The 25,703-nt window shown below is 40.4% G+C and overlaps 1 protein-coding gene across 1 annotated transcript in view; it reads left to right on the top strand.

Annotated features, from left to right (window-relative positions):
• tspan15 (tetraspanin 15) overlaps positions 1–25,703 on the top strand; it is a 296,584-nt gene that overhangs the window by 238,360 nt on the left and 32,521 nt on the right. The window contains exons 6-7 of the mRNA XM_028795964.2: positions 6,399–6,449; positions 10,860–10,976. Coding sequence (XP_028651797.1) covers positions 6,399–6,449; positions 10,860–10,976 — 168 coding nt within the window. The remainder of the gene's footprint in view (positions 1–6,398; positions 6,450–10,859; positions 10,977–25,703) is intronic.

Genomic DNA, 25,703 nt, shown 5'->3' with positions numbered 1-25,703 from the left:
GTTCTAATGTTTACTGCCTGTTGCTTCATTGTGTGGATGGTGTGGAAGGTGAGCTTATGCTAATGCTAACCCTGGCAACCAATGTGGTGGTCAAAAAAGCTCAAATCTTCATGGTGGAAATGCTGTATTTTGATAATGTGCAATACAACATGCTGTTTAGTCTGATGGTTAAAGTGTTCAATGTTAAACTCTTCAGACTCGCAGCCTTTTTTAAGCTGACTTCAGAGTCTGCCGTGTGCCTTCTGGCAAACTCCAGCTGAGATGTTATGTGCGTTTTTTTTTGTTTTTTTTTGCCACTCTACCATAAAACTGTGACTGGCGGAGCACCAGGGCAACAGTTGTTGTATGCATAGTCTCTCCAGTCTTAGCCACTGTAGCTTTTGTCAGTGAATTTTAGCAGGGTTCACTCCCTCTGCCCAAAAAAATCTTACTACGGCACACTGTTCAACAATGTTACAATCCCGCAGTGGAGCATCCATGTTCATTTGACCTTGTCTTCAACTAAACCAAAGGCAGAGCGCTGCTCTGTGCATGTTCAAACTACCCATAAGTCATCACAAACATGTTATGGTTACTACAAATTTTTCAGATTGCCTTTACTTTGTGATTTAACCTCACATAAAATAAAGTAGGTTTACAGTTGTGAGTACAAATCAGCCAGGGATTACAGTTTGAGCAGGTCTTTTGTTTAAAGGGATACATGGACCTGTTTTTTTCCATACAACTGTTACACAAGGCCTGTATCTTAGTATGCTGAGGGGCACTGTTTTACCACAATTACAGAGACAGCATGATGACTTCTTCTATCAACAACCCAGAGTTCCTTCACACTATGTCATAACAGTGTATGAGTTTCTTAATGAACAATTATCCTACAGGTGGACAGGTCAATGGGGGCCAGTGGAATAGTCACCACAATCACCAGACCTCATCCTAGTGGACTTCTTCTTTTGGGGTCAAAAGATGACTTCTTCTTTGGGGGTCAAAAGATGTAGATGATATGATTCACAATATAACAGAAGCATGTCAAGAAATTGATGACAATAAGGAATTCTGTGCCAAACTGTGCTTGAGTGTAGCAAGTTGAGTACAAAAATGTGTAAATAATGAAGAAAGACAATTTGAGTACTTATGAGATTGTACCTAAATGCACTGTGCCATTGTGACATTCTTTTGACTTAATACAGCTATTGTAATAATCATAACTTGCATGTCTTTCTCCATACGGTCAACTGTAAACCTACTGGGTTTTGATCAAAATTGATGCAGTAAATTAATCCGCTACCTGGTTAACTATATATTCTACAAGTAAACATAGAGAAAATATTGTGACAGGTTCAAAGTTTGAATCTCACAACTGTATAGTGATAGTTGTATGTTGGATGCACTACATTTTTTAGAATATGATTGCTCTATATCAGTAACACTTGTGCAGATTAGTTAGTGTCAAAGTGTCACCTACAGACCCTGAGTGCATATACCTACAGAATGCATAAAAGCTTTATTAACCACCCTACCTTTTTCTGATGCAGTTTTAAAGTAGTTGGGGCCAAAATCCGCCCCAGCAGTTACAACCCAAGTTCAAATAACATGAGATGAATACAACCATACTTTTATTTTACTTCAGTTCTAGGACCTTCCATCACAATTGCAGACCTTCCAGACCTACCCCTCAGACATATATTCCTCATCAAAACCCTGCTGTTGGCTCACTGTCTGTTTTTGTCACACTATACTTGCTCTGCATTGTTGGCCTACATTAGGTGGCTGTCAAAGGGTAGAAATTGTGTTGCTTGCAAGTTTTCAGCGCTGAACCCACCACATAGACCCTGTTTGCACTGTCCTGCGTGTCCATAGTGAATAAAACTGTTTTTGGACTGGCCATTTTAGTCAGTTTAAAGGTCTTAAATGTCTTAAACCTCTCCTTCTTTCTCTCTCCATGCCCAAAGATCACCAAGATGCCCCACTGTCTCTGTATCTGGTTCTAGCAGCCATGCTGCACTGCGTGGAAACTGCTTATTCTGCTTGAAGTGTCCAGTATCAGAGGTGGCTGTCAACAAGTCAGTGTGAAGGACAGCACTGTGCGAGCCATTGAGAGGACATCCTCTATTAAGAGGAAGCATGACAGGTTGTGATAATGCAGAGTGTCTCACTTGCAGAATAATATTTTCTTATGTAGCCATGCAATTTTCCATTATGACACTCAAAGTGTTGGCTTGCAGCAGCAAGTGCTGTTCGAGTGCTAAAATAGAATTTCACGCTTCACGCTTTTCAGTATTAATCTTCTGCATGGAACAGCGGATAACCAGCGACAGGCAAAGGCAGCAAGGTGGAAAAGGGGGTCTTTTGTGTCTTGTGTAATTTCCCTGTCACCTCATGCCCCAGGGGAGGGGGGGTGGGATGGGATGGCATGCAGCTTTTCTCCTTTGGCCAAAGTACGCAGGTAACAGTGAGATGTGGCCAAGGTTAAAATGTGTTGTCAAGTTCCAATAAAGTCAGCCTCCTTTTTATGTGGTTATTTACACAGGCACAGCAAGAAAATCATCGCTTTCTAATTCGCCGGCCCAAGCCTTGACAGCTATGGCTGCCTCGATCTCATCACTGAATTAATTGGAGACGTTTAGCACTTCGGCAAGCCGCAGAGCAAGTGTCATTTGAACATGTAGCTTGTTCAGTCAAGCAATATGTGTCATCATTAAGTACTTTACAAAGCCAGCAGCATTACACGACAAAGCAACAGACAATACAAATTTTGATTAGAAGATGCTGTAAATAATGGTCGTATTAAGACAGTGGGTGGAGCTTGGGAGATTGTTATCAAATCAGAATTCCAAAAAAAACGAACGCACATGGGGAGTGCATTTTAGTAGACTTAACCACACTTCCTGTGGTAACCACCATTGTAGCTGACTTATCGCATACCTGATACCCTGTCATTGCTTTTCTATAGAGTTGCCCTAGCAGAATAGTCACCAGTACTTTTTATTCTCATATTTACTCAAAGCCACAGGTACCTTTAAAGGGGAAAGCATCTCCCTTGCCATCTTCCAAAAAGAATGAAGCAAATTGGATGACTGAATATTATGGCTAATCACCTTGGAAGGAGAAGGTACTGTAGCTTCTGGAGTACCATAATCACCCCACCAGTTGCCTCAGAATCATCAGTTTAGCTCACGTTTGAGTGAAAAGCAGATTCGGCTAGTACTGGGCCCATTCCTCTCTGGGTAGGACCATACCAGATTTCCAAAATACTGAGTTTTGCCATTCAAGTCTTCTTGATAGTCACTACTGCCCACGCCAAGCTCATCATGGAAATATTTCCTGTTTGAGTTTTGCTGGGCCACCGCATTAAACTTCCTTCTGTTCCCAGATTTCAATTGGACTTAATAAATTTCAACATTTGTGGGTGACATCTTAAAATAGATAAGGGACAGCCTTCATGTGTGACTTATGGCTGCCATACCTTCACTGACAGACCCAGGAGCTCACACAGCGACATCTTCACAGAAACACTTTGGGATAACAAGTCTGTCTTTTTAGTTTGTGTCCAAGTGAGGGCAATGTGCTTATCATATATGGTGCAGTCAGTGTCCAGGCATTGGCACTGTGAATCTGTGATCTGTTATTAGATTAACTTTACTGGATTTTCAAAAATTTAGGTTTAGTTTTCCTATTGTACCCTTTGGCTCAAGGCCATCTCTTTTCAAGACCCCTTGTGATGCATCTCTGGCATCATTTATAATGTCTGTCAGTCAGCCAGTCATTTTCCAACCCGCTATATCCTAACACTGGGTCACGGGGGTCTGCTGGAGCCAATCCCAGCCAACACAGGGCGCAAGGCAGGAACAAACCCCGGGCAGGGCACCAGCCCACCACAGGGCAAACACACACACACATCCACACACCAAGCACACACTAGGGACAATTTGGGATCGCCAATGCACCTAACCTGCATGTCTTTGGACTGTGGGAGGAAACCGAGCACCCGGAGGAAACCCACGCAGACACGGGGAAGTGAACCTAGGTTTCCTAACTGCGAGGCAGCAGTGCTACCACTGCACCACCGTGCTGCCCCCCGTTTATAATGTATTTAAGACAAGTGCAAGGAAACCATCTTCATGTAGCACCTTCCTATAGGTAAAGGAGTACTCTGCCAAAACATTTTTTTTGACATTTTATTTACTCTATGTAGTTTGTTTTGATGAGAGAGAAAATATTTTTTATATCCTGTTTTAATGAAGAACAGACATAATGTTTCAGAAAGAACAAGAGCCAATGGTGACCGATGCCGGACTAGTGTTACATAATCTACATGGCTAGTCTTCCAGTCAAATGCTCACAACATGCAACAAACTGCATTTGCTTAAAAGTTGGTGGGTACAAGTGTGTCATGTGTGCAGAGAGCACATTGCCTGAATTTAAAAATTTACATAACCTATGTTAAAAATAAATATAATCTGATGCAAGAGACCTTTTGGTAATATCAGATTATACGCTGCCATTTGACTGCATCAATGGATGAAGGGTAAACATGATATATTGTGACAGGTGTTGTGTGTGCCCTCGGTTGTGCATCATTACAATGGTAGTGTAGGAGTTGATGTAAGCTCGAAAGATTTGACATATATATTCATGAAAATATGAACTGCAAAATATACATTTGAAGTAAACGGTGTGTCACACTCCATCAAAAGGGTTGCTGTTAAGACAGCGGATAACAAAGAGCCACAGGAGATGCAGAATTCAGTACTAAAAACACCTGAATCAACGGCACCAGTAAAGTCAAGGAGAAGGCTGCACAGCATCCACCTTCTGACTACACATCCAAACAAGTAACTAAAGAAATGTAAGATCGCTGTCTGATTGGAAATGCAAACATGTTATGACAAAATAGCCACGGCATTTGAACACGGTGTATATCCATAGATCACAATGCTTATCTAAACTGTATTTGTTTTTATGTCATATAGTGATGCAGTAGTTAAAATGACAGATATCGTAGCAGACAGAGGCAAGTCTCAAATGTGTGGAGACCAGTAGCTGCAGTGGTCTACGTAGTGTGCGCCTGTCTGTTTGTCTCCACTGTTGCAGAACTTTCTACCATGTAAATTAATAATTAAGCTTTAATTACCTTGTGGTACTGAGATCCTGAATTGATAACCACAATATTTAGCTTTTTATTTTCTCTCAGAATTATCATACATTCACTATCATTTGTTCTATCCCTGAAACTCCTACATTAGTGTAAAATGCATGGACTAGAGGAATTGGGGGCAGGTGTTTTAGGAAGAACCCCTCGGGGTGTAGCATTTGTAGCGCAGGATTTCACCACTCTTCACTAGACACTTTTTAGTGTGTTGCCCCCAGACGTGTGTTCTTGTTTCAGAATCCTCTCTGGCTACTTTAGCTCTCACAATAACCATTGTGTACCTGAGAGTGCACATAACAATGGGGAGTTTGTGTCATGGTTTTATTTGGAAGCCTTATGGTTTTATATAGCACAGATCACACAATTTGACAACATCTGCATAAGATGGAATGCTGCTGTGTCTGTATTCCGGCAGTGTGAACACACTGACCAGCCAAAGGACTCACACTTGAGATCACGAGGCAGTTAATGGTGGGGATCTAAACACAGGAAACTTGTGATTATATAGTATGTTTCATGGTAAGTGCCATCTACAAATTACCCAGGTAACTTACTGAATATGCATTAGCCATTATATTGCGTATCCCTATTTGCTTTTTAACAGACCACTGCCTAAAATGAAATTGTCTGGTTGAAATATTTAGATATATTCTTGTAAATTTTATGTTACACATTGGTTAGCTTGTTTTGGAGAGATGTAAAGTAGACCAAGCCCAGCTTTTCAGTGTAATTAATGAAAAATGTTCATCATCAATCATTTACTTTTCACTGCAGCTGCCACAAAGCAAATTAAATTCCTATTCAGGAAAGAAAGCAGGCTTCATTCCTCAATTTGCTGCTTTCTCTCTGTTACTCTCATGGAGACTCTGGGTGTTTTTTTTTTTTTTTTTAATCATTGTTTTTGTTTCACTCGTCTTTCCCTGCGATGGGAGTCTGATAGGATCTGCTTGTGTTGAGCAATGTATTTCTCCCCTGCTTTATTATTAATCACATTTGTTTATTTATTTATTTATTTGGCCCATCTCTTAAATTACAATAGACCTCTCTGAAGTTAACCAGAGTTATCTGTTTTATCCAACAGCTATCATATTCTGACATGTTTTGAATCCAAAGTAGTAAATAATGGGAATATGAAGAGCCCCACCTTGTCTTCACCTTGTCTTATTGTATTTCAGTCTGCGACACTTCAGTTTTTAGTTGTGCTGTTGCAAGTGACACTGACCAGAATTTTTTTTTTTTTTCTTTCCAGAACAGCACAGTTGTCAACACAATGTGTGGATACAAAACACTGGATAAAGAGGTAAGAGACCTTAAAGTATGATGCACAGTTTTAACATTTTAAACCGTGTCTTTATAAAGATCCCCATCTAAATTCGCAGGCATTGTCGGCTGGGTGTAATTGTTGCTGTACTCCATTTTAACCCTAACCTCTAAAGAATGTGTACCTCTTGAAGAGTTTATCACCTGCTCCCCTATACATAGTCTAAATCCTATTCCTTGCCATTCTTTTTTTGCAAGTCCAGTTTGAAGGTGTTTGTTTCTATGTCAAAATCGATACTTTACATGTTTGTTTTTGGCCAAAACTATTATTACCACTCCAAAAATGTTCTTGTGCATTGTTGAAGTTTCACTTCATTGTTGATAGCCCATCCAGAAAGCAGAAACTTTTATTGGTCTGCTGGGGTACATTATTAACCAATGTGAAGGATGAGAAGGAAATTCCACCAATCAGGTGATCCTATATTGGAGGATGAATTCTCCGCAAAAGCCGCCATCATTTTTATGGAACAAGTTAGTCCATTTATGTTTTTGTTTTGGTCTATCCTGAAATGGGACATCCGTCACAAAGCTTTCCAGACTAACAAACTTCAGAACTATGTTATGAAAGCATATTAAACATCAGGTCAGGTTGGGGAGCATGCACAGGTACACCACAGTACCACACTCGCCACACGACAAAACCGCTCAAGATCCTGGTTGACAACCCTCCAGGCAGACACGTGGTCCAGTCAAAGCAAAAATAAATAAATACATAAACTTCAGGAACAAATTGCAGCACCCATAGATATCTCAGACCGGCACCAAACAATTTGTAAACTACATTGATGGTACAATGTTATCAGAGAAGTTGAACTCACTTTCAACCTAAATTCAGATTTACATAAATCCTGATATGGAGAACAACAGCCACCTTTTAGGCACTTAGTTTACTGTGTGTAATTGTATAGTGTGTATACCATGCATAGCCTCCGCCAAAGAATTTATTTACACAGGCTCTACATTAATCAAGGCAACAGAGATGTTCCTGTAGCAGCTCACTTCAACAGCCATGAACACTGTGAGAGGGACTTTAAAGTCACAGTACTTGTGGCAAACTTCAGAACACAGCAAAAGAGAAAAGGGGAAGTTTAAACTCATGCTAAAATTTAACACATTACGATATGGTTTAAATTAGTGGTCCTAAAATCAGGTCCTGGATGGCCGCAGTGGCTGCAAGTTTTCCATTTAACTGTTTTTTTAATTAGTGACCTGGATTTGCTGTTAATTAACTTCTTTTGAATTAATTGTAATTGACTTGCTTTTGAAGATTCAGACCCCTTAATTATTTTTCCTTAATTAACAGTGAAACAGTAATGAGATACAAATGAGCCAAAAGATGACCAGCAAACTCTGTCCACCATACAATATCTGAAAATAAACATTAAGAGATGAGATGAAGGTCTCAGGAATGCTGATCTACTCAGGTCCCTAAAACATTTTAGCAGTGCTCTTAGAAGAGAGAAAATCAAAATGTCTGCTATTGCACAAAGAGAGTAACATTAAGCCATGGAATTAAAGAACGAGTTTAATTAACAACAAGACTCAGCAACTGGTTAGAATGAAATTGGTTGGAGTTTGAGGCCCTGAGTTAGTTGGTCTTTTGTTGGCTCACTCACTTCACATTTCATTTATGTTTGAGTGACATTTAAGGAAAGAAATGAAGCAATTCAGAGGAACGATGAAGAAATTCAGGGGAACTATTCTAAAAAAAACAAGTCTATTAAAATTAAAGGAAAGGTATTAATTAGTAGCAAAATGGGTCGCCAATTAAGAAAAGGGTTAGAATGAAAACCTGCAGTCCACCAAGACCAGAGTTTGAGACCACTGGTTTAAATGGAGACAAGAGTTTCATTGCCAGATATGAGGATTGTTTGCATTTCTTGGACTGACCCAGACCGTCTGTCTTCAGATCCACATTGTATGGAAAAAATGGAAAAAAATCTTATCAAAACATCTTGTCTATACTTTGTTTTTCTCTCTTGCTAAATGGATCTTAGACTGGAGAGGTCAATTAATTTTTTACATCTAAGATGTCTCACTTAAAGGTTTTCCCAATGCTGTATCTGTTCTAGTGTCTATATATAAAAACATCTTCCCTGAAGAAGGGGCCTGAGTTGTCTCAAAAGCTTGCATATTGTAATCTTTTTAGTTAGTCAATAAAAGTGCGAAGTCAAGCAAAATGACACCTATGTGTATAGTTGGTAAATACAAGTGTGTACAATATAAACTCACTTTTGTAGAACCCCATGAGCTTTCTCATGTACCATCTGATGATTCCACCTGTGAAAAGCAGGAGTACTTAAGGCCAGCTATGAAGAAACCCAGTAAGTTCACATGGAATGTCTTCTGTATTTAATAGCTCAAAGTACAAGTACAGTATATACCGTAACATTTTATTCTCAAACACATTTAACTAATTTCTAGGCGGCAGGGGTCCAAAGCCTATCTGGGCACCGTCATGCTCAAGGCAGGGTACAGCCCTGGATAGAACAATAGGCCATCACAGGGCCCACTCATGCACATAGTCACATATAGCCCATTCCTTATATACAATTTCAGATCTGAAGGAACCTAATATTATTTATGCACACTGTTTGCCTTATATTTACCAACTGTGAAGCACCCTCTGCCTGTGTTGTCTGCTGTGTCCACCTGCTCTCTACAGGAGTATTTAAGGCTGGAACATGTACTGCTTGGTGTGATGAACAGTTAGATACAGAAGTGCTTTATATAAGCTCTGATATGAAGAACCCCAACATCACATATGCATACTGTTTGCCTTGCCTTGTATTTAATAAGAAAAGTCTGGGTTTTTGTATGCCCAACCTAGAATCTCTGCCTTATTTAAACTGGGCATTTGTTCTCTCCACTTGCTAAGTGCAGGGGTGGATAAGGATAGCTAAGCTTATCTGCACTGATTTTTGCCACATTTTGATATCCAGTGATTCTCCTGGCTCATTGTGGGTATAACCAAGTTGTGTCTGAACTTGTGTTGTCAAATAAGTGCTTCTATATAGATAGAATTTTATTTGTCCCAGGGGAGATTTGGCTTTTTGCATAAGCTATTTAAATAAATAAATATATAAACAAGTAGACAGATAGATAGATAAATAAATAAATACACACAAACTGTGGTCTGAACACACACCAGAATGAATAAAAAGCAAGAAAAAAAAAAAAAAAAAAGAAAACGTCTAACTTGATAATCCCAGCAAGGTGCTATACAGGTTTATTACTGCTGGTTTAAAGGGGCCCCCATAGCGTCTCTTGACACATTTTTGCTGAATGATTCATTAGCTCAAAGTCCTCAGTGTTAGTGCATCAGAGAGATGATGTGCAGCATTATTCATAATGGCACTCAGTTTTGTTTTCATTCTCTCCTTTGCTAAGACCTCCAAGGGTCCAGAGTATGTCCCCTAACTGAGTCTGCTCTTTTCATTAGCTTGTTGATTAGGTGGACCTCTCTTGAACTGATGTTACCGACCCAGCATGCTACAGGTGTGTTGGCCATCACAGAGTTATAGAAGATGTGAAGGATGTCACTTCCCACACTAAAAGAGTGAAGTTTCCTAAGGAAGAAGAGTCTGCTCTGCCTTTTCTTTTATAGTTCCTTTGTGTTCCGAGACCAGTTCAACCTGTCATTAATGTGAACACTCAAGTACATGTAGGAGTGGACCTCCTCTGCCTCCACTTCTCCAATAGTGACTCGACACAGAGGCCCTATAGTGCAGCAGAAGTCAATAACCAGTTCCTTGGTTTTGCTGATGTTAAGCTGCAGACATTTCTCTTTGCACCAAGAAACAAAAGTTCTCCTCCTGACTCCCCTCCTCTGTCTCATCCCCCTTATCAGTAAACCCCCTAAGTGCAGAATCATCTGAGAATTTCTGCAAGTGACATGACCTGCTGTTATATTTATAGTCTCAGGTGTACGAAGTGAAGAAAAAAGTAGAAAGGACTGTTCCTTGAGTTCCTCTCCAAAGTTCTTAAGTCTCACAAACTGTGATCTGCCCAAAAGATAGTCCATTATCAGGACAGCACAAGCTCGTCCACCTGCATGGCTCTAAGTTTACCCCTTAACAGGGATGACTGGATGGTACTGAAGGCACTGGAAAAATCACAACACATCATTGTCACAGTGCTGCCAGCTTTGTCCAGGTGGGAGTAAGTCTCGTGGAACAGATAGATAATTGTAATGGACAAACTGCAGTGGGTCCAGGTAGTCTACTAGCCTTTCAAAGGTCTTCATGATGTGAGACATAAGTGCCACTGGTCTGTAGTCATTAGGTGTTAGAGGCATGTGCCTTCTTTCAAACAGGAGCTTCTATGTGATGTGCTATTAGAAAAGTAGCTATTTAAAATTATATACAGATTGATTTTTTTTTTCCTGCAGCGCCTTCAACTCATTGATGTTATCTATGTGCGGGGATGTACTGATGCTGTCCTCATCTGGTTTTTGGACAACTACAACATTATGGCGGGGCTCCTGCTTGGAATTCTGTTGCCACAGGTAAGTTGTGTGTAGCATATGCGATGGGGAGTATATCAGACTAAGGCCATGATGTGTAGTATGTTGATGCCTTTAAATTTATCCACAGTCAGAAAGAAAAACTATTTTTTCCTGGGAATAAATCTCATATATTGTAAATGAAATGCACAAATAAAGCAGTCAATAGAATTACTGCACCAGGAACAAATATCACACCTGTTTATAAGTAGCAAAATGGTTTATTAATGCTGAAATAATCCGGGAACAATTTAAAATGTAGGTGGCACAGGGGTAGCACTGCTGCCCTGCAGTAAAGGAGACCAGGGTTCGCATCACAGGTCATCCCTGAGTGGACTTTGTATGTTCTCCCCATGTCTGTGTAGGTTTCATCCAGGTGCTCCGTTTTCCTCCCACAGTCCAGAGGTGAATTGGCCCAACTAAATTGGCCTTAATGTGTGTTTGCTTGTGGGGGAGGGTGTGTGTTCACCCTAACATGGACTGATGCCCTCTCCAGGATTTTTTCCTGCCTTGCGCCCTCTGCTAGCTGGGATAGGTTCCAGCACCCTCCACAACCCTGGTCTGGTTTAAGCAGATTAGATAATGACTTGACAATACAAAATGGTATATTAACTAAAAAGTCCCTGCTTCAAATATAGCAATAGACCTCCTATCCGCACCTGTTCCATCTTTGTAACTGTCTAAGCAAAAAATGTCCCCGAAAAATCAACTATCATGCACTGTCATAGAGTTGAACACTCAGGTTAGAAGTGGATCGACAAAATCTCAGGTCACAGAGGCCCTCCTTTTTGAAACTACAGACAGGGCACCATATGCCTTTGGTCACTTACCTCTCTTAATAGATGCTATTCCAGTGGGTCATTTTTTTTCTGTTTTCCCGAGCACTTTATATTTGATGGTCTCCTTGCCTTTTTGTGAACTTATATTGTTGTCCTATTAGGCTGAAGTTGTCAATGCATGAATGAAATCCTCACCTTAGCAGTAAAATGATGACACTCCAGGACTGGAACCCAAAACATGCAATGGCAATAAATATGTGGTCTTTGGGCAAAGAAAGCTTTCAATTTCAATATTGCCTTTCTGAAGTGTACTGTGTCACAAGGTGCTTTACATGTTCAGAAGGTAACTTAAGATGCTTATGTTCTACGATATGGGTCCCGGCAGATAAAGTGACTCATTCAGGCACACACAGGGCTGTCAAATTCAGAACATGAAAATGGCTGCAGGTTTTCATTCAAAATTAGTAACCTATTACTGCTGCTAGTGAGACATTTTAATAGACTTGATTTTTAAGATTGAGAACCCTTCATTTTTTCCTGTTTTTGTTTGAAATCAGATTTTCTCTCTCTGGATAATAACTTGGTTTGGAGGAGAATAGTTGCCTGTCTCTGCAATATGTGATCACGTTGTCCCCTTTCAATCTGCAGTGGCCTAGACAAAGCATGGAGGTCTGGCACTGTTCCTTAATTTTTTACTCTTTGCTGTCCACAGCCCACTGTGGTGACCTGATAGTTTGTGTCTGCCATCTTTTCCTTGAAGCTGTTGACCTGATGTGGGGGCCATGCGGCATCTCGGCTCTGTAACCCCTGTTTAGTTAAGCAGAAAAAATGTTGCTGTTATAGCACAGCAAGGGTGAGGCTTTATTTTCTTTCTCGTCCTATACATGTGGACTGATTCACTTGTCATGCTACTATGTGCTGCCTCTTGGCTTATTTTTTCTGACTGGCAAGCCATTAACTGCAGATCCCTATGGTCATGTCTGAGCTACTTCATGAACTTGGCATCCTGAAGCGGAATTATACACACTGAGGATCTGGGGTTGGAATTTCCATTTACTGAACAATTGTCTCATCACTTCTGTATTATATTGTATTCAGTCGAGGCATGCATGCTCTGTAGAAACAGGCAGACTTAATCCTGTGGTCATCCACAACAGCATTGAAGTTTCAGATTTGCCATGTTTAGTATTCAGTTGGTGACAAACAAATCACTACTGGGAAATGATTTTATCATTCAGCACAAACAAAATTGATTTCTTATGCCTGTTTGAAACCTGGCACCGTAGCGGTGACTTTTTCCTTGTGTATGATGCCGCTCCAGTGGGCTATAAATATTTTGAATTTGCTTTGGTTTCTGGTTGAGTGGGGGAATGGAACCAGAGGTTTGAAAAATTACTATGTGATAGTGTGATTTGTGAACATGGTCTTTTTTAGGTTTAGCATACATGCAGTTTTTTGGGTTTTTTTTTAAACTACAGAAGCAGACAACATCTTTTCAGGTAGCTGTTAGAAATATAGTTGTGACTGGGACAAGTGCACCATCTCAGTCTAATTGGAAGAAGGCAGAATGTGCTAAGGGTGGCTAATACACACATCACAGTGGTCAATAGAACACACAAATAGCCCACTGAATATGCTACAGTGGCACATGGCAGAAGTGAAGATATTTAAGGCCTGTCAAGGTGCCTGGAAACTAGAAGCCCGTCAACAAAGATATGATGTCAGCCCTTTCTACCGAAATGGAACTGCAGTCATCAACAACTTCAAACCCCCCAAATAACCCCCAAGCAAAAGACTGAATAATAATAGCATTGTTCCAAAGCCGCCTTTGGCTCTATTTGTGCAGTGCCCTCCATAATGTTTGGTACACAGACACATTTTTCCCTTGATTTCTGCCTCTTCTCCACAGATGTGATTTCATCTTAATGCAGACTTATACAATTGCCGTTTTCTTGTCATTTATTTCTATTTATAGATATACTAGAGCAACTGTGAATGGAGGATTTAATCAACAAAGCAAACCTTACTTCATATACTCATTTTCTATAATGAACAACATTCTTCCCATTTTCTTAACTTACTTATCCAGGGTAGGTTCGTCAGAATGCTGGAGCCTAATCAATGACACCCTTACCAATATACAGAAAGAAAACTATACACAGTGTGTACGCTAGGGGATGCTGTTGCCCCGTGAAACCCAACAGACAGACGTTCAGGACACACGTATAAAAGCACCAAGTAGAATTTTAATTCTTTTCTGCAAGCCAAAGCATATTATGTAGCAATGAAACAAACCTAAGGAATTACAAACACCTGTGACGTCAATTGTCCCAAACATTATGGTTCCCTGAAATTGGGGTGGTATGTATATCCCTGTCAATCTACACAGCATGACTGAAATGTATGCAAATGCTCTTAAATGAAAGTCTGAAGTGTGCACTTTAATCACATCTGAATTGTTTGATTTGTAATTTTAAATTTTGGAGAAGAGGGTGAAATCAAGCAAAAAATGTGCCTTTGTCCCAAACATTATGGAGGGCACCGTATGCCATTCTTCACTGTGATAGCACTGATCAGCTTAAATCTCTAAAAAGACTGGGCTATCGGCTTGAGCGTAGGTGGAGAAAATCGGGTTTAACCGCTGATCATCAAGCTTTCAAGGAACATCAGCAATCATATTGTTGAGCACTTAGAGAGGCCAGGAATAAATATTACTCTCTGCTTAGAAATGCTAATAATAATGACTCCAAGCATTTGTTTTCCATAATTGGCCACTTGATCACGCCAATTTATTCCAATTCCCTGATCCCATCTGATGACATTTATGAACAATTTCTCCAGCACTTTTATTATGAGATTAGAAATATTAAGGCACAGCTAAAGCTTGTCATTGTCACTGAGGCTAACTTTACTCTCCTGTCTTAATTTCTGCCTGACCTGTTACAATCCAAGCTTCTCCGCTGATTCTGTTCTCTGTGGTCTCTGAGTCTGACTTAGCAAACATGTTTTCTGGCACGAGCTCCTGTTCTAGCCCCATGGATTTGTTTTGTTACAAACCTGTTTGGATGCAGTTTGTCTGCTACCGATCACCATAACCAGCATTTCTTTGGTGCAAGTAGCCATACCACATGTTTGGGCCCGGCCAGTACTTGGATGAGAGACCATCTAGTGAAAAGCTTGGGTTGCGGCTAGAAGAGTTGTAGGTGAAGCCAGCAGGGGCACTTACCCTGTGGTCTGAATGTGGATCCTAATTCTGCAGTGCAGTGATTGGGACACTGGGCTGTAAAAATGTCGCCATCCTTTGGATGAGACATAAAACTGAGACCCTGACTCTCTGTGGTCATAAAAGATCCCTGGGCCTCCTTTGTAAACGGCAGGGTGTATCCTGATGCACAGGCTAAATTGCCCACTACAGCTTTGTCATTCTGGCTCCTTGTCCTTAACTGGCTAGCTCTCTCTCACATCACATCACCATCTAATGGTTAATGTGTGGTGAGCATACTGGTGCAAAAATTGCTGCCATTGCATCATCCAGATGGATGCTGCACATTGTTGTTGGCTGAAGTGACTCCTAATTGATTATGTAAAACGCTTTGAGTAGAGAGAAAATTATGTTTTAAATGTAATGCCATCTTCTACTTTCTTCTGGCAAAGTTCCTGCTTCCTTTACACCTGTTGTCATAATATACACTGGGAAAAGCTGAACCTTTAACCTGCAGGGCTGTTTAATTACCATATCATCCCTCACCACGTTTTTCCTCCCAAAGTTCCCAAAGAGGCTGTTGCCTTGCAGTTGCAGTCTGTCTTGGCTGCTAATGATTTATATGAAGTCTTTTTTTTAGTCTGTCTTCTGAGCTGCCCATAGTACCGAGACAGCCTTGATCAGAGATGTCCATGATCTTTGCTTGGCAGCAGACTCAGGGTTGTGCAGTCTCATTATTTTTCTTGACCTGAATGCCGCTGAGAGACCTTGGAAGTCTTTAGAACCGTCTGTCGCGGTTTATAAGTTATCTAACTGGATGCTGTTATTGGGAATCATAAAACTAAATCCTGTGTTGTTTGTCCTGCAGTTTCACAAAAGTTGGTACTAACTGCCATTTTTGATCTACTTATTACCCCCAAAAAGTAAAACTTTTCATCAGAAATACAAATCCTTCCACTGTTATGCTGATGATATGCATATTTTTTTGGGACCTCTCCTAATGTTGGTTTGGCTCTGACCTGGGCCAGTTGAATGCTGGGATGACAAAAGAAAGGGAATGAACTATCTGCACTTAAATGGTAGTTATTTCAGTGGATACTCCCTGCCAGATATGTTGTTGCACGCATTGTCATTAATGGCCATTTCATTCTGTTTTCATCTGTGGTTATTGATAATTGGGTCACAATGGACTCCACATTCTCATTTCAAAACCAGATTGCTGTGATCTACAAAACCTGCTTTTATCTTTTAAGGAGCACTGCTCAACTTAAACCGTATTTAGCAGTGCATGTTTGCTGGCCTCCCTTTAAAAACCTCCAGAGATTGCAATGCATTCAAAATCATGTTGTATGCATTGGACTTAAGAACAACATGGAGAGACACTCCTGTAACCCTAGTTTTATCATCCCATCACTGGTTGTGTTTCAAGGAGTGGATTTTTATGGCAACTGTGTTGCTTATCTTCAGAAGCTGCTCGCTTTATACATTCACTGGGGATTTTCTTAGGACCTCTGTCCTCATACTGGGTAGGGCATCCTTTTGATCTCAAACCATCCCCAGTTCTTGGTGGCATGGATTCTACAAGATGTTAGAAACATTGCTTTGAGATTCTTGTCCATGTTGACATTATTGCATCACACAGTGTCTGCATATTTGTCAGCTGCACATTCATGCTCTACTACATCCCAAAGGTGTTTTACTGGAGTCTGAGCAAGTGAATAGGATGGCCACTGAAGAACACTGATACAACACAAGCCAAGTTGGGTGCATAGATTCATGTTGTTGGTGCCAACCTGTGACTGAACCATCTAAGTGCCTCAGTAATAATCAAGATTCATCAGACCAGGCTACACTTTCTAGTCTTCATCTGTGCAGTTTTCGTGACCCTGTGCCCACTGCAGCCTCAGCTTTCTGTTCTTGGCTGACAGGGGTGGAACCCGACATCGTCTTCTGCCTTCTCAAGGTTCGACGTGCTGTCGCCACAGTTGTAGAGGGTTGTTATGTCAGTGTGGAAGAAAATAAGCCACAATATTTTAATTTAACTAAAGGAGGCCTTTATTAGCATTAATGCTGAGCTAGAACTTTAACATTAAAGTCCTGAATACCCAATTAACACAGTGCACACTCTTTATAGCCTGAAAATCAGCTTTATTACTTACACAGATCATTAATTGTCTTACCAGCAACAGACTGTCCTTAAACTCCAAAATGCTCCTTTAACAAAAACAGGACAGAAGTAACATAATAATAATAATAATAATAATAATTCATTTCATTTATATAGCGCTTTTCTCAGTACTCAAAGCGCTATCCACACAGGGAGGAACCGGGAAGTGAACCCACAATCTTCCACAGTCTCCTTACTGCAAAGCAGCAGCACTACCACTGCGCCACCTGTGAGGACATCACCTTCACATAACACTAATGGCCGCCTGTGGAAATATTTCATAAATATGATATCCTCAATAAGTACCTATAAGGATACAAATTTGGTTGAAACTTAAAGAAAATAACTAGCATGAAACCCAGTTCACTATTTATTGTTCAACAACAACAACAACATGTATTTTCTTAGTGATAGGATTTAACATTAACAGAGCAGAATGCAAACTCATATTAGACACATATATCCACACAAATACAATACAAATTGAGTGTATATTCTTCCACATGAGTTACTAATGTCTTTCTGTCAGGTCAGCTTTATCCAGTCTAGACTTTCTCCTCTGACCTGTCTCATTCACAATTTTTTTTTGGGTCCGTTGTTCTTCTTTTGGCTTCTCTGGTATTTTGACCCTTGTTTGCCTTTCAGACCACAATTTCTCATTTCTCAGTCCTCTGCACTCTGCTTGTCACAAGCACTAGTATCTAACCTTCCTCTGTTCATGTCAGCTTACCAATTTCCCCAGAATGGTGGCTATGTACCTGGTGTAATTCTTACTGCAGCCTTAATGGCACAAACAAACACTTCAGTGATTGCTGTGATTCTCTCACATACTGTAACTCTCAATTGCCGCAAACCAACTGCCGGCAACTTTAGCTACGCGCCTTGTGGCAAGAAGTCTCTGAAGCGCCTCTTCTGAAAAGAACTTGCTTGATCCTCTCAGAAATTGCACTCCCACGTCCTGCTTCTTTCACACACCTCTCCTCTGTCCAAGGTTCACCAATGGCCATGAGCAATCTGAGACGTGTGACCTAATGAAGATAAGCAAGTTAAAGGATACATTCGTCATTTTAAAGTGAGAGTAGTTTTTTTTTTTTTCCTCATTCATCATGCAGTCTTTTGTCCAGCATTGTTAAGTGAAGCTGTGTTTACAATTTTTAAAAAAGTAAACGCATTTCCATAGTGGCGTACACAGGCAGCCAAAAGGTCACCTGAAGAAAATGAATAGAAAGCCTTAAAAATGACAAGATACTATGGCATGCAAACGTTTAGGCAACCTCACTTAAAATCTCTGTTACTGTGAATAGTTAAGTGAGCAGAATATGAACTGATTGCCAAAAGGTCTAAAGTTATAGATGACTCATTTCATTTTAGCCTTTTTGTGTACATATGTACAGTGAAAAAAGAAAGGCGCTCCATGCAAAACTTTGGGCACCCTAAGATATTTGAGGTCTCAGATAACATTTCCCAAGGTGGTTTCAGACCTTCTTTAGCTCGTCAGGACTATGGCTTGTTCACAGTAGTCGTTAGGAAACCTGAGGTGATGCAAATTGCAAAGCTGTATAAATTCTGAGTCCTCACAGCTTGTCCCAAACATCAGCCGCCACGGGATCCTCTAAGAAGCTGCCTAGCACTCCAAAAATTTAAAGATTTGATGCTCACAAAGCAGGAGAAGGGAACAAGTAGATAGCAAAGCGTTTTCAGGTAGCTGTGTCCTCAGGTCGTAATGTGAAGAAATGACAACAAGAACAGTGGAGGTCAAGTTAATGTCTGAAAGACCAAGAAAACTTTCTGAAAGAACTGCTCATTGGGTTGCTAGAAAGGCAAATAAAAAAAAAAAATCCTGTTTGACTGCAAAAGACCTTCATGAAGATTTAGCCGACTCTGGAATTGTGGTACACTGTTTTACTGTGCAGTGAAACCTGAACAAATATGACCTTCATGGTAGAGTTAGCAGAAGAAAACCTAATTAGCCACAAACATCAGCGCCTGAAGTTTACAAATGGAAATCTAAACAAGCCTGATGCATTTTAGAAACAAGTCATGTGGACTGATGACGTCAAAATTGAATTTTTTGGCCTCAATGTGAAACGGTATGTTTGGAGATTAAAAGGTGCCATATTCCAGGAAAAGAACACATCTCCAGCTATTAAGCATGGCGGTGGATCAATCAGCTTTGGGTTTGTATTGCAGCCAGTGGCACAGGGAACATGTCCATTGGTATCAAGAATGGATTCAAATAAATACCAGCAAATTCCGGAAGCAATCATCACACCATCTGTAAAAACGCTAAAGTTAAAAAGAGGATGGGTTCTACAACAAGATAATGATCTGAAACTCACCTCAAAATCTACAATGGAATACGTCAAGAGGCACTAGTTGATGGTTTTGCCATGTCACTCTCAGTCCCCCAACCCAAACATCTTTGAAAATCTGTGGAGAGATCGCAAAACAGCAGTGCATGCAAGACGCCCAAGAATCCTACAGAATTAGAAGCCTTTTTTAAGGACGAATGGGCGAAAATGCAGCAAGTAAGAATTGAAAGACTCTTAGTTGGCTACAAAAAGTGTTTACAAGCTGTGGTACTTGCCAAAGGGGGTCTTACTAAGTACTGACCACATTGGGGGCCCAAACCTTTGAGTTAGCCCCATTTTTTTGGTATTTTGTACCTGTGAATGATAGAAACAAAAATGTAATCATACTTAAATTATTAAAGAACTGTGTCATCTTGAACTTTATGGCTACGTATCATTGCAAGATCTTTTGTGCTTTTCGGTGGCTCATTCACAGGTGACAACTACACACACAATGCTTGATTATTTTCGTATCATAGAACAAGAGCACAAACTAATAAATGACCTACAAATGACAGTACAAGTCACCAATTGTACCACAAGAAAGTCGGACAACGCACCTCACTCCATTTTGGCAAATCGTGATGTAGCCTTCCTCTGTCAAACCCCCTGAAGTGCCATCTCGCATCCCAGGTTTGGAGCCCCTGCTTTAAAGGGACTGAATAATTTTTCAAGGTGCTATAATTTATGTTTTACCTTTTGATTTGTAAGCGACTTTGGAAAGATGTTATCTGAATTAGGAAATGTAAAGGGTAAATTATGAAGCAGGATGTAGCTGAATGAATGGCCATGAACAGAGGGAAATGGCAGAAGCTTTGAAGTCTATACTTCTGTCAGACACGACATCTGTGACACAATGCTGAACTGACATCTAAAAAATAGCAGCCATGAAAGGATAGGCTTGATGGGCTTTCTCTTCAATAATGTGGCTTCCTTCACCTGGCCTCATTACTTCACAGAGGTTTTCATTCCTTTAGCTTTTATTTTCCTTGTGACCCAATCTTGCCCCCCTTAGTGTTTTTAAGACCCAGTCCATGACGACCGTCATCTTGGGGGTGAGGAAGGGGAGTCCTTCTTGGAGAAATACCACTGACAGTAATCCCTGAGGAAGGTGTCCCCCCTAAGAGATTTATCACCAACAGTCCTAGCAGAGAAATTTTGATTGCTTAACCTGGTTGCAGTGACCCATCACAAGACACTTCAGAAACCCGTATGCAACCCTTTCAGATTGAATACAATGGTGCGTCATGACCCAAAAGTCAGCAACCTATGGCCTAATTTGGTTCACAGCCCATACTTTAAGAAATCCTACACTGAAATTTCATTTTGTGAGATTTAAATTTGTTTTCATGAGACTTGTGTCTTGTGTTGCATGTTGAAAAAAATCTTATGCAAAAAGCAGGTTTAGTTTTTCCTGTAAGTGTACAGTATAATCCCAAAGTTTTAGAAGCTCTCTGTTTGTAAAGGTTAAGAAACAACTGCCTAACAAATGACATTGTGCTTCCCTTTGGCCTCGATGAATCATTGAAATAACCACCCCATTTTCTGGATAAAAACTCCAGAGTTCACAAGGTCATTGTGAATCTGAAAGACAGCTATGACAATGAAGACTAAAGAGCAGTGGTGTTTTGGGATGAGCATGGTATTGAGGCCATACTAGAATCACCCTATAGGTGTGTGCAGACTTCTCTAATGTTTACTTACTAATCATGGCTGTCCCTCTTTCGCGAATGCCTAGTGAAAAGTTTAAGTCCACTTACCTTCATGTCACAAAAAAATCGGAACAATGGGATGTTGGTGCCTGGTCTGTCTGAATTGAGATCAGATCATTGGGATACTCTCCGACATTGTCATCCTCTGACAAAATACAGTTAAGTTAAAAGGCAGCACCTCTACTTTAAAATCCAATGGCTTTGAGGTAGAAAAAAAAGGGAGAAGCCTCAAGAACAGAACACACAGACTACAAACACTGCTCATCTCAAGTCACACACTGCATGTTCGTCAAGCAGCAGCGCTAGTCAGTGTGAGGCCAGGTGTGTGATGTTCAGCGCAAGGGCAGCAAACAAATAAAATCACGGTTTTCTAAAACCCCAATTCTGAAAAATTTAGGATGATGTGTAAAATGTAACTAAAAGCAGAATGCAATGATTTCCAAATCTCAAAGTCATAGTTTATTCACAATAGAACATAGTAAACATATCAAATGTTTAAACTCAGAAAATGTACAATTTTAAAAAAAGAATAAGGTCATTTTAAATTTGATGACAACAACATATCTCAAGTAATTAGGAACAGGGACATGTTTACCACTGTGTAGTATCCCCTCTTCTTTTAACAACAGTCCATAAACATCTGGGAACTGAGGAGAAGAGTTACTGGACTTTCTGGAGAGTGATCTTGTCCCATTCTTGTCTGATATAGGATTCTTGCTGCTCAACAGTCCTGTGTCATCTTTGTCGTATTTTTCATTTCACAATGCACCAAACGTTTTCAGTGACGAAAGGTCTGGACTGCAGGCTGCCCAGTTCATCACTTGGACTCCTCTTCTACAAAGCCGTGCTGTTGTAATAGATGCAGTATGCTGTTTAGCATTGTCTTGCTGAAATATGCAAGGCCTTCCTTGAAAAAGATGTCGTCTGGATGGGAGCATTTATTACTCTAAATCCTGTATATACCTTTCAGCATTGATGGTGCCTTTTCAGATGTGCAAGCTGCCAATTCCATAGACATTAATGCACCCCCATACCATCAGAGATACAGGCTTTTGAACTGAGCGCTGATAACGAGCCAAATGGTCCCTCTCCTCTGTAGTCTAGAGGACACGGTGTCTGTTTTCCAAAAAAGAATTTCAAATTTCGATTCATCTGACCACAGAACAGTTTTCCACCTTGCCACAGTCTATTTTAAATTAGTTTTGGCCCAGAGAAGGCAGCAGCATTTCTGGATCATGTTCACATATGGCTTCTTCTTTGCAGGTTAGAGCTTTAACCTGCTTTTGTGGATGGCACGGCAAACTATGTTCACAGACCGTGATTTCTTGGGAGTGTTCCTGAGCCTATGTGGTGATTTTCATGACAGAATCGGGCCTGTTTTTAATGCAGTGCCACTTGAGGGCCTGAAGATCACGGGTATCAAATATTGCTTTTCAGCCTTCTCTGAATCGTTTGATGATATGTGCTGTAGATGATTAGATCCTCTTAAGTCTTTGCAATTTTATGTTGAACACTATTCTGAAATAGTTCCACAATTTGTGGATATTTTTTTGCAGATTGGTGAATCTCTGGCCACCTTTACCTCTGAGAGACTCTGCCTGTCTAAGATGATCTTTTTATACCCAATCATGTTACTGACCTGTTGCCAATTAACCTAATTGGTTGTTCCTCCCACTGTTTCTTTTTAGTACCACTTATTTTTCCAGCCTTTCATTGCCCCCATCTCAGCCTTTCTGAGGCTTATTACTGCCATCAAATTCAAAGTGAGCGAATATTTTTTATGAAATAGTAAAATGTCTTACTTTCAACATTTGATATGTTTTCTGTGTTCTGTTGTGAATAAAATATGGGCTTATTAGATTTGCAGATCATTGCATTCTGTTTTTATTTATATTTTACACAGCAACACAACTTTTTTGGAATTGGGATTGTACTTGCCTGCCTGGTCTTTCGGCACAAGGATTCTGCTCTCCTTTAAAACAGAAGCATCATACTGTAGACTTCTTTGTGACGATGTGGAAGGAACATATATAGGCTTTATCAAATTTAGCGTGGCTGTCTTCAGCATGGTGATTAGTAAATGATGCATTGCTGATGTCGATCTCCTTTCTCTCCACAACCCCCCAATATTACTATAGCTACATTTTAAAGGGAGCAAATGGTACTGGTCTTTTCATAACTGACATGTGTTGCATGGACTCAACTAGGAAAAGTTCAAACTAAACATTTAAACATGCGATAAAAAAAAAAACCTCAACAGGTGATCTTTATTTTAATTCCACTGATGATGTTCATGCCCCATTGCTAAACTGGACAGCTCAGGTTATACAAGTGTATGGAGAACACTGCAGGGCCAATTGGTCCAGCCCCTCAACAGAAAATAGGCTTGCAGCATCCAGCATAAAGACAGTTTCACATAGTGCAAGAAGAAAGGTTTATCTAGATAAGTAATTACATTGAGCATATGACAGAAAATTGGAAAAATATCTGGAAGTAGACCACTGACCATCAAATGAACAAATGCACACATGCTCTCACTAATGTCCCCAGGGAGAAATTTAGCTTTTACAGAATCTCTAAATAGGTAGAAAAGTGAGTAAGTAAATAAATATACACCCACACTTTGGTCTGAACACACACCAGAATGACAGTAAAGCAAAAAAATTTAAATGAAAGAAGTTCTGACTTGGCTGTCCCAGTAAAGCATTATGCAGATGTATTGCTGTAGTGTTTCTTCACACGCTTCTGCTGAATGACTTGTTGGCTGAAAGGCCTCAGTGTTAGTGTGTCACAGAGAGGATGACACTCAGTTTTGTTTTGATTCTCTCCTCCTCCGTGACCTCCAGGGGTCCAGAGTGCATCCTATAAATGAGCCTGCTCTTTTAATTAGCTTGTTCATTTGGTGGGTCTCTCTTGAAGTGATGTTATCAGCCCAACACACCATAGCGTAGAAAATCGCACTGGTCATCACTGAAAGATATGAAGGGTGTCATTTGTCACATTAAAGGAATGTAGTCTCCAAATGAAAAGTTCCTGTGTTCTGACACCAGTCCAGCCTGTCATTAATGTAGACCACCTCTACAACAATTCCTTGAAATGCAAAAATGTCACTGCTGAAGAGCACTTAAAATAAGTTACAGATCAAGTGATAAAATGCGTAATTTAAGAAAAGGGTACAAAACAATATCCAAGTGTTTGGACGTCCCAGTTGGGGTGTCATGTCTCGGCTTGGGTTCAAATTAATATTAAACGTCACTTTTGTTAATTTTTTGATTATTTGTGTTGGTTATGTATATCATTCTTTGGTTTTTGTTTTCCCTGTTTCTAAGATGTCTTCGTTATATTCCATTGTTTTGTGGGTGGTCCCCCAAGAGATGGGACTACCTGTCAGTCACTGGCAGGAAGTACCCTCCGCCCTATAAATCCACAGTTCCTGGCAGTTCATTGTGAATACTCTTGGTTGCAAACCATTTTGGGTCCCAGGTTGCCAACTTTTGGGTTTTGCAGAATCATGACTCACCATTGTATCCGATGGCAAAGGGTCACGTATAGTTTGTGAAGTAAACTGTGGAGCAGAGGGGTAAATCAAGGAAAAATGTGTCTAAAAAAAGTGCTGTATGTAAGGATGATAGATGGTGGTGGACTGCAAAGTGCAGAGGAAACATTATTGGGCTTTGCTGAAAATGAGCTTTGGCATCCAGTGTGGCACTCGGCTGCCCTTGAAATGCTCTTCATTTATAGCATTCTGGTTTTACTGTCACAACTTTGTCCATATATAAAACTCTGTTGGTTTTTTTTTTTTTTTTTTTTTTTTTTTTGTTCTCGGATTTCAATATTTTCTGTGATGCTATGCTGGCATTGTTGAGTAAAATGGAGTGCTTTAGTTGCCATGCCGATGGTAACTATGAAAAGAGAAGAAATAACAGAGTTGCGCAAATGGTACATGCTGTCTTCTTGGAGCCTTCACCACTGGTAGAGGACGCATCCTATAGCAGTGAAATGGAAGCAAAGCTGAAAATATTCTCTGTGTGTGTATGTATGTGTGTGGCAGAGAAATTACGCAAAATCCAGCAGAAAATGGCAGATATGACAAGGGACACCCACACGTAATAAGAGAGGTGGAATAAGACAGGTGGGAGTCAGTTCTTTGGGTCCAGGTGCCCAAATTCATGCTCTCATTCTGCTATCTCTGAATGGTTTCATTTGAGAGGCTTCCTGTGTACCCTGGCTTTACCTACATTTTTATATCCACCCTGGTGGTCCCTATGCCTAAATCCTAAAGGATTGATCATCCCTGTTTCTCTGTGTTCAGGTTTGTGGCTTTGTGACTGCTGGGCCTGTGTGGTCTGCTGCCAGGCTGCCCAGTGGCTCCCATTCAGCAGATGGGCTCCTGTCTATCAGACCTGGTATCTGGTGATTGTTGTTGAGCGCATCCCATGCGATGTGAGTCTCTGCCTGTGCTGCTGCTCATCATGCATTAAATACACACAGTGTAGTGTCCAGTGCCCACAAGATTTGT

The sequence above is a fragment of the Erpetoichthys calabaricus genome, chromosome 2, assembly GCF_900747795.2.
Source record: "Erpetoichthys calabaricus chromosome 2, fErpCal1.3, whole genome shotgun sequence".
Taxonomy (NCBI): domain Eukaryota; kingdom Metazoa; phylum Chordata; class Cladistia; order Polypteriformes; family Polypteridae; genus Erpetoichthys; species Erpetoichthys calabaricus.
The sequence above is the reverse complement of the archived record's forward strand: the minus strand, read 5'-3'. Positions and strand labels throughout refer to the sequence as shown.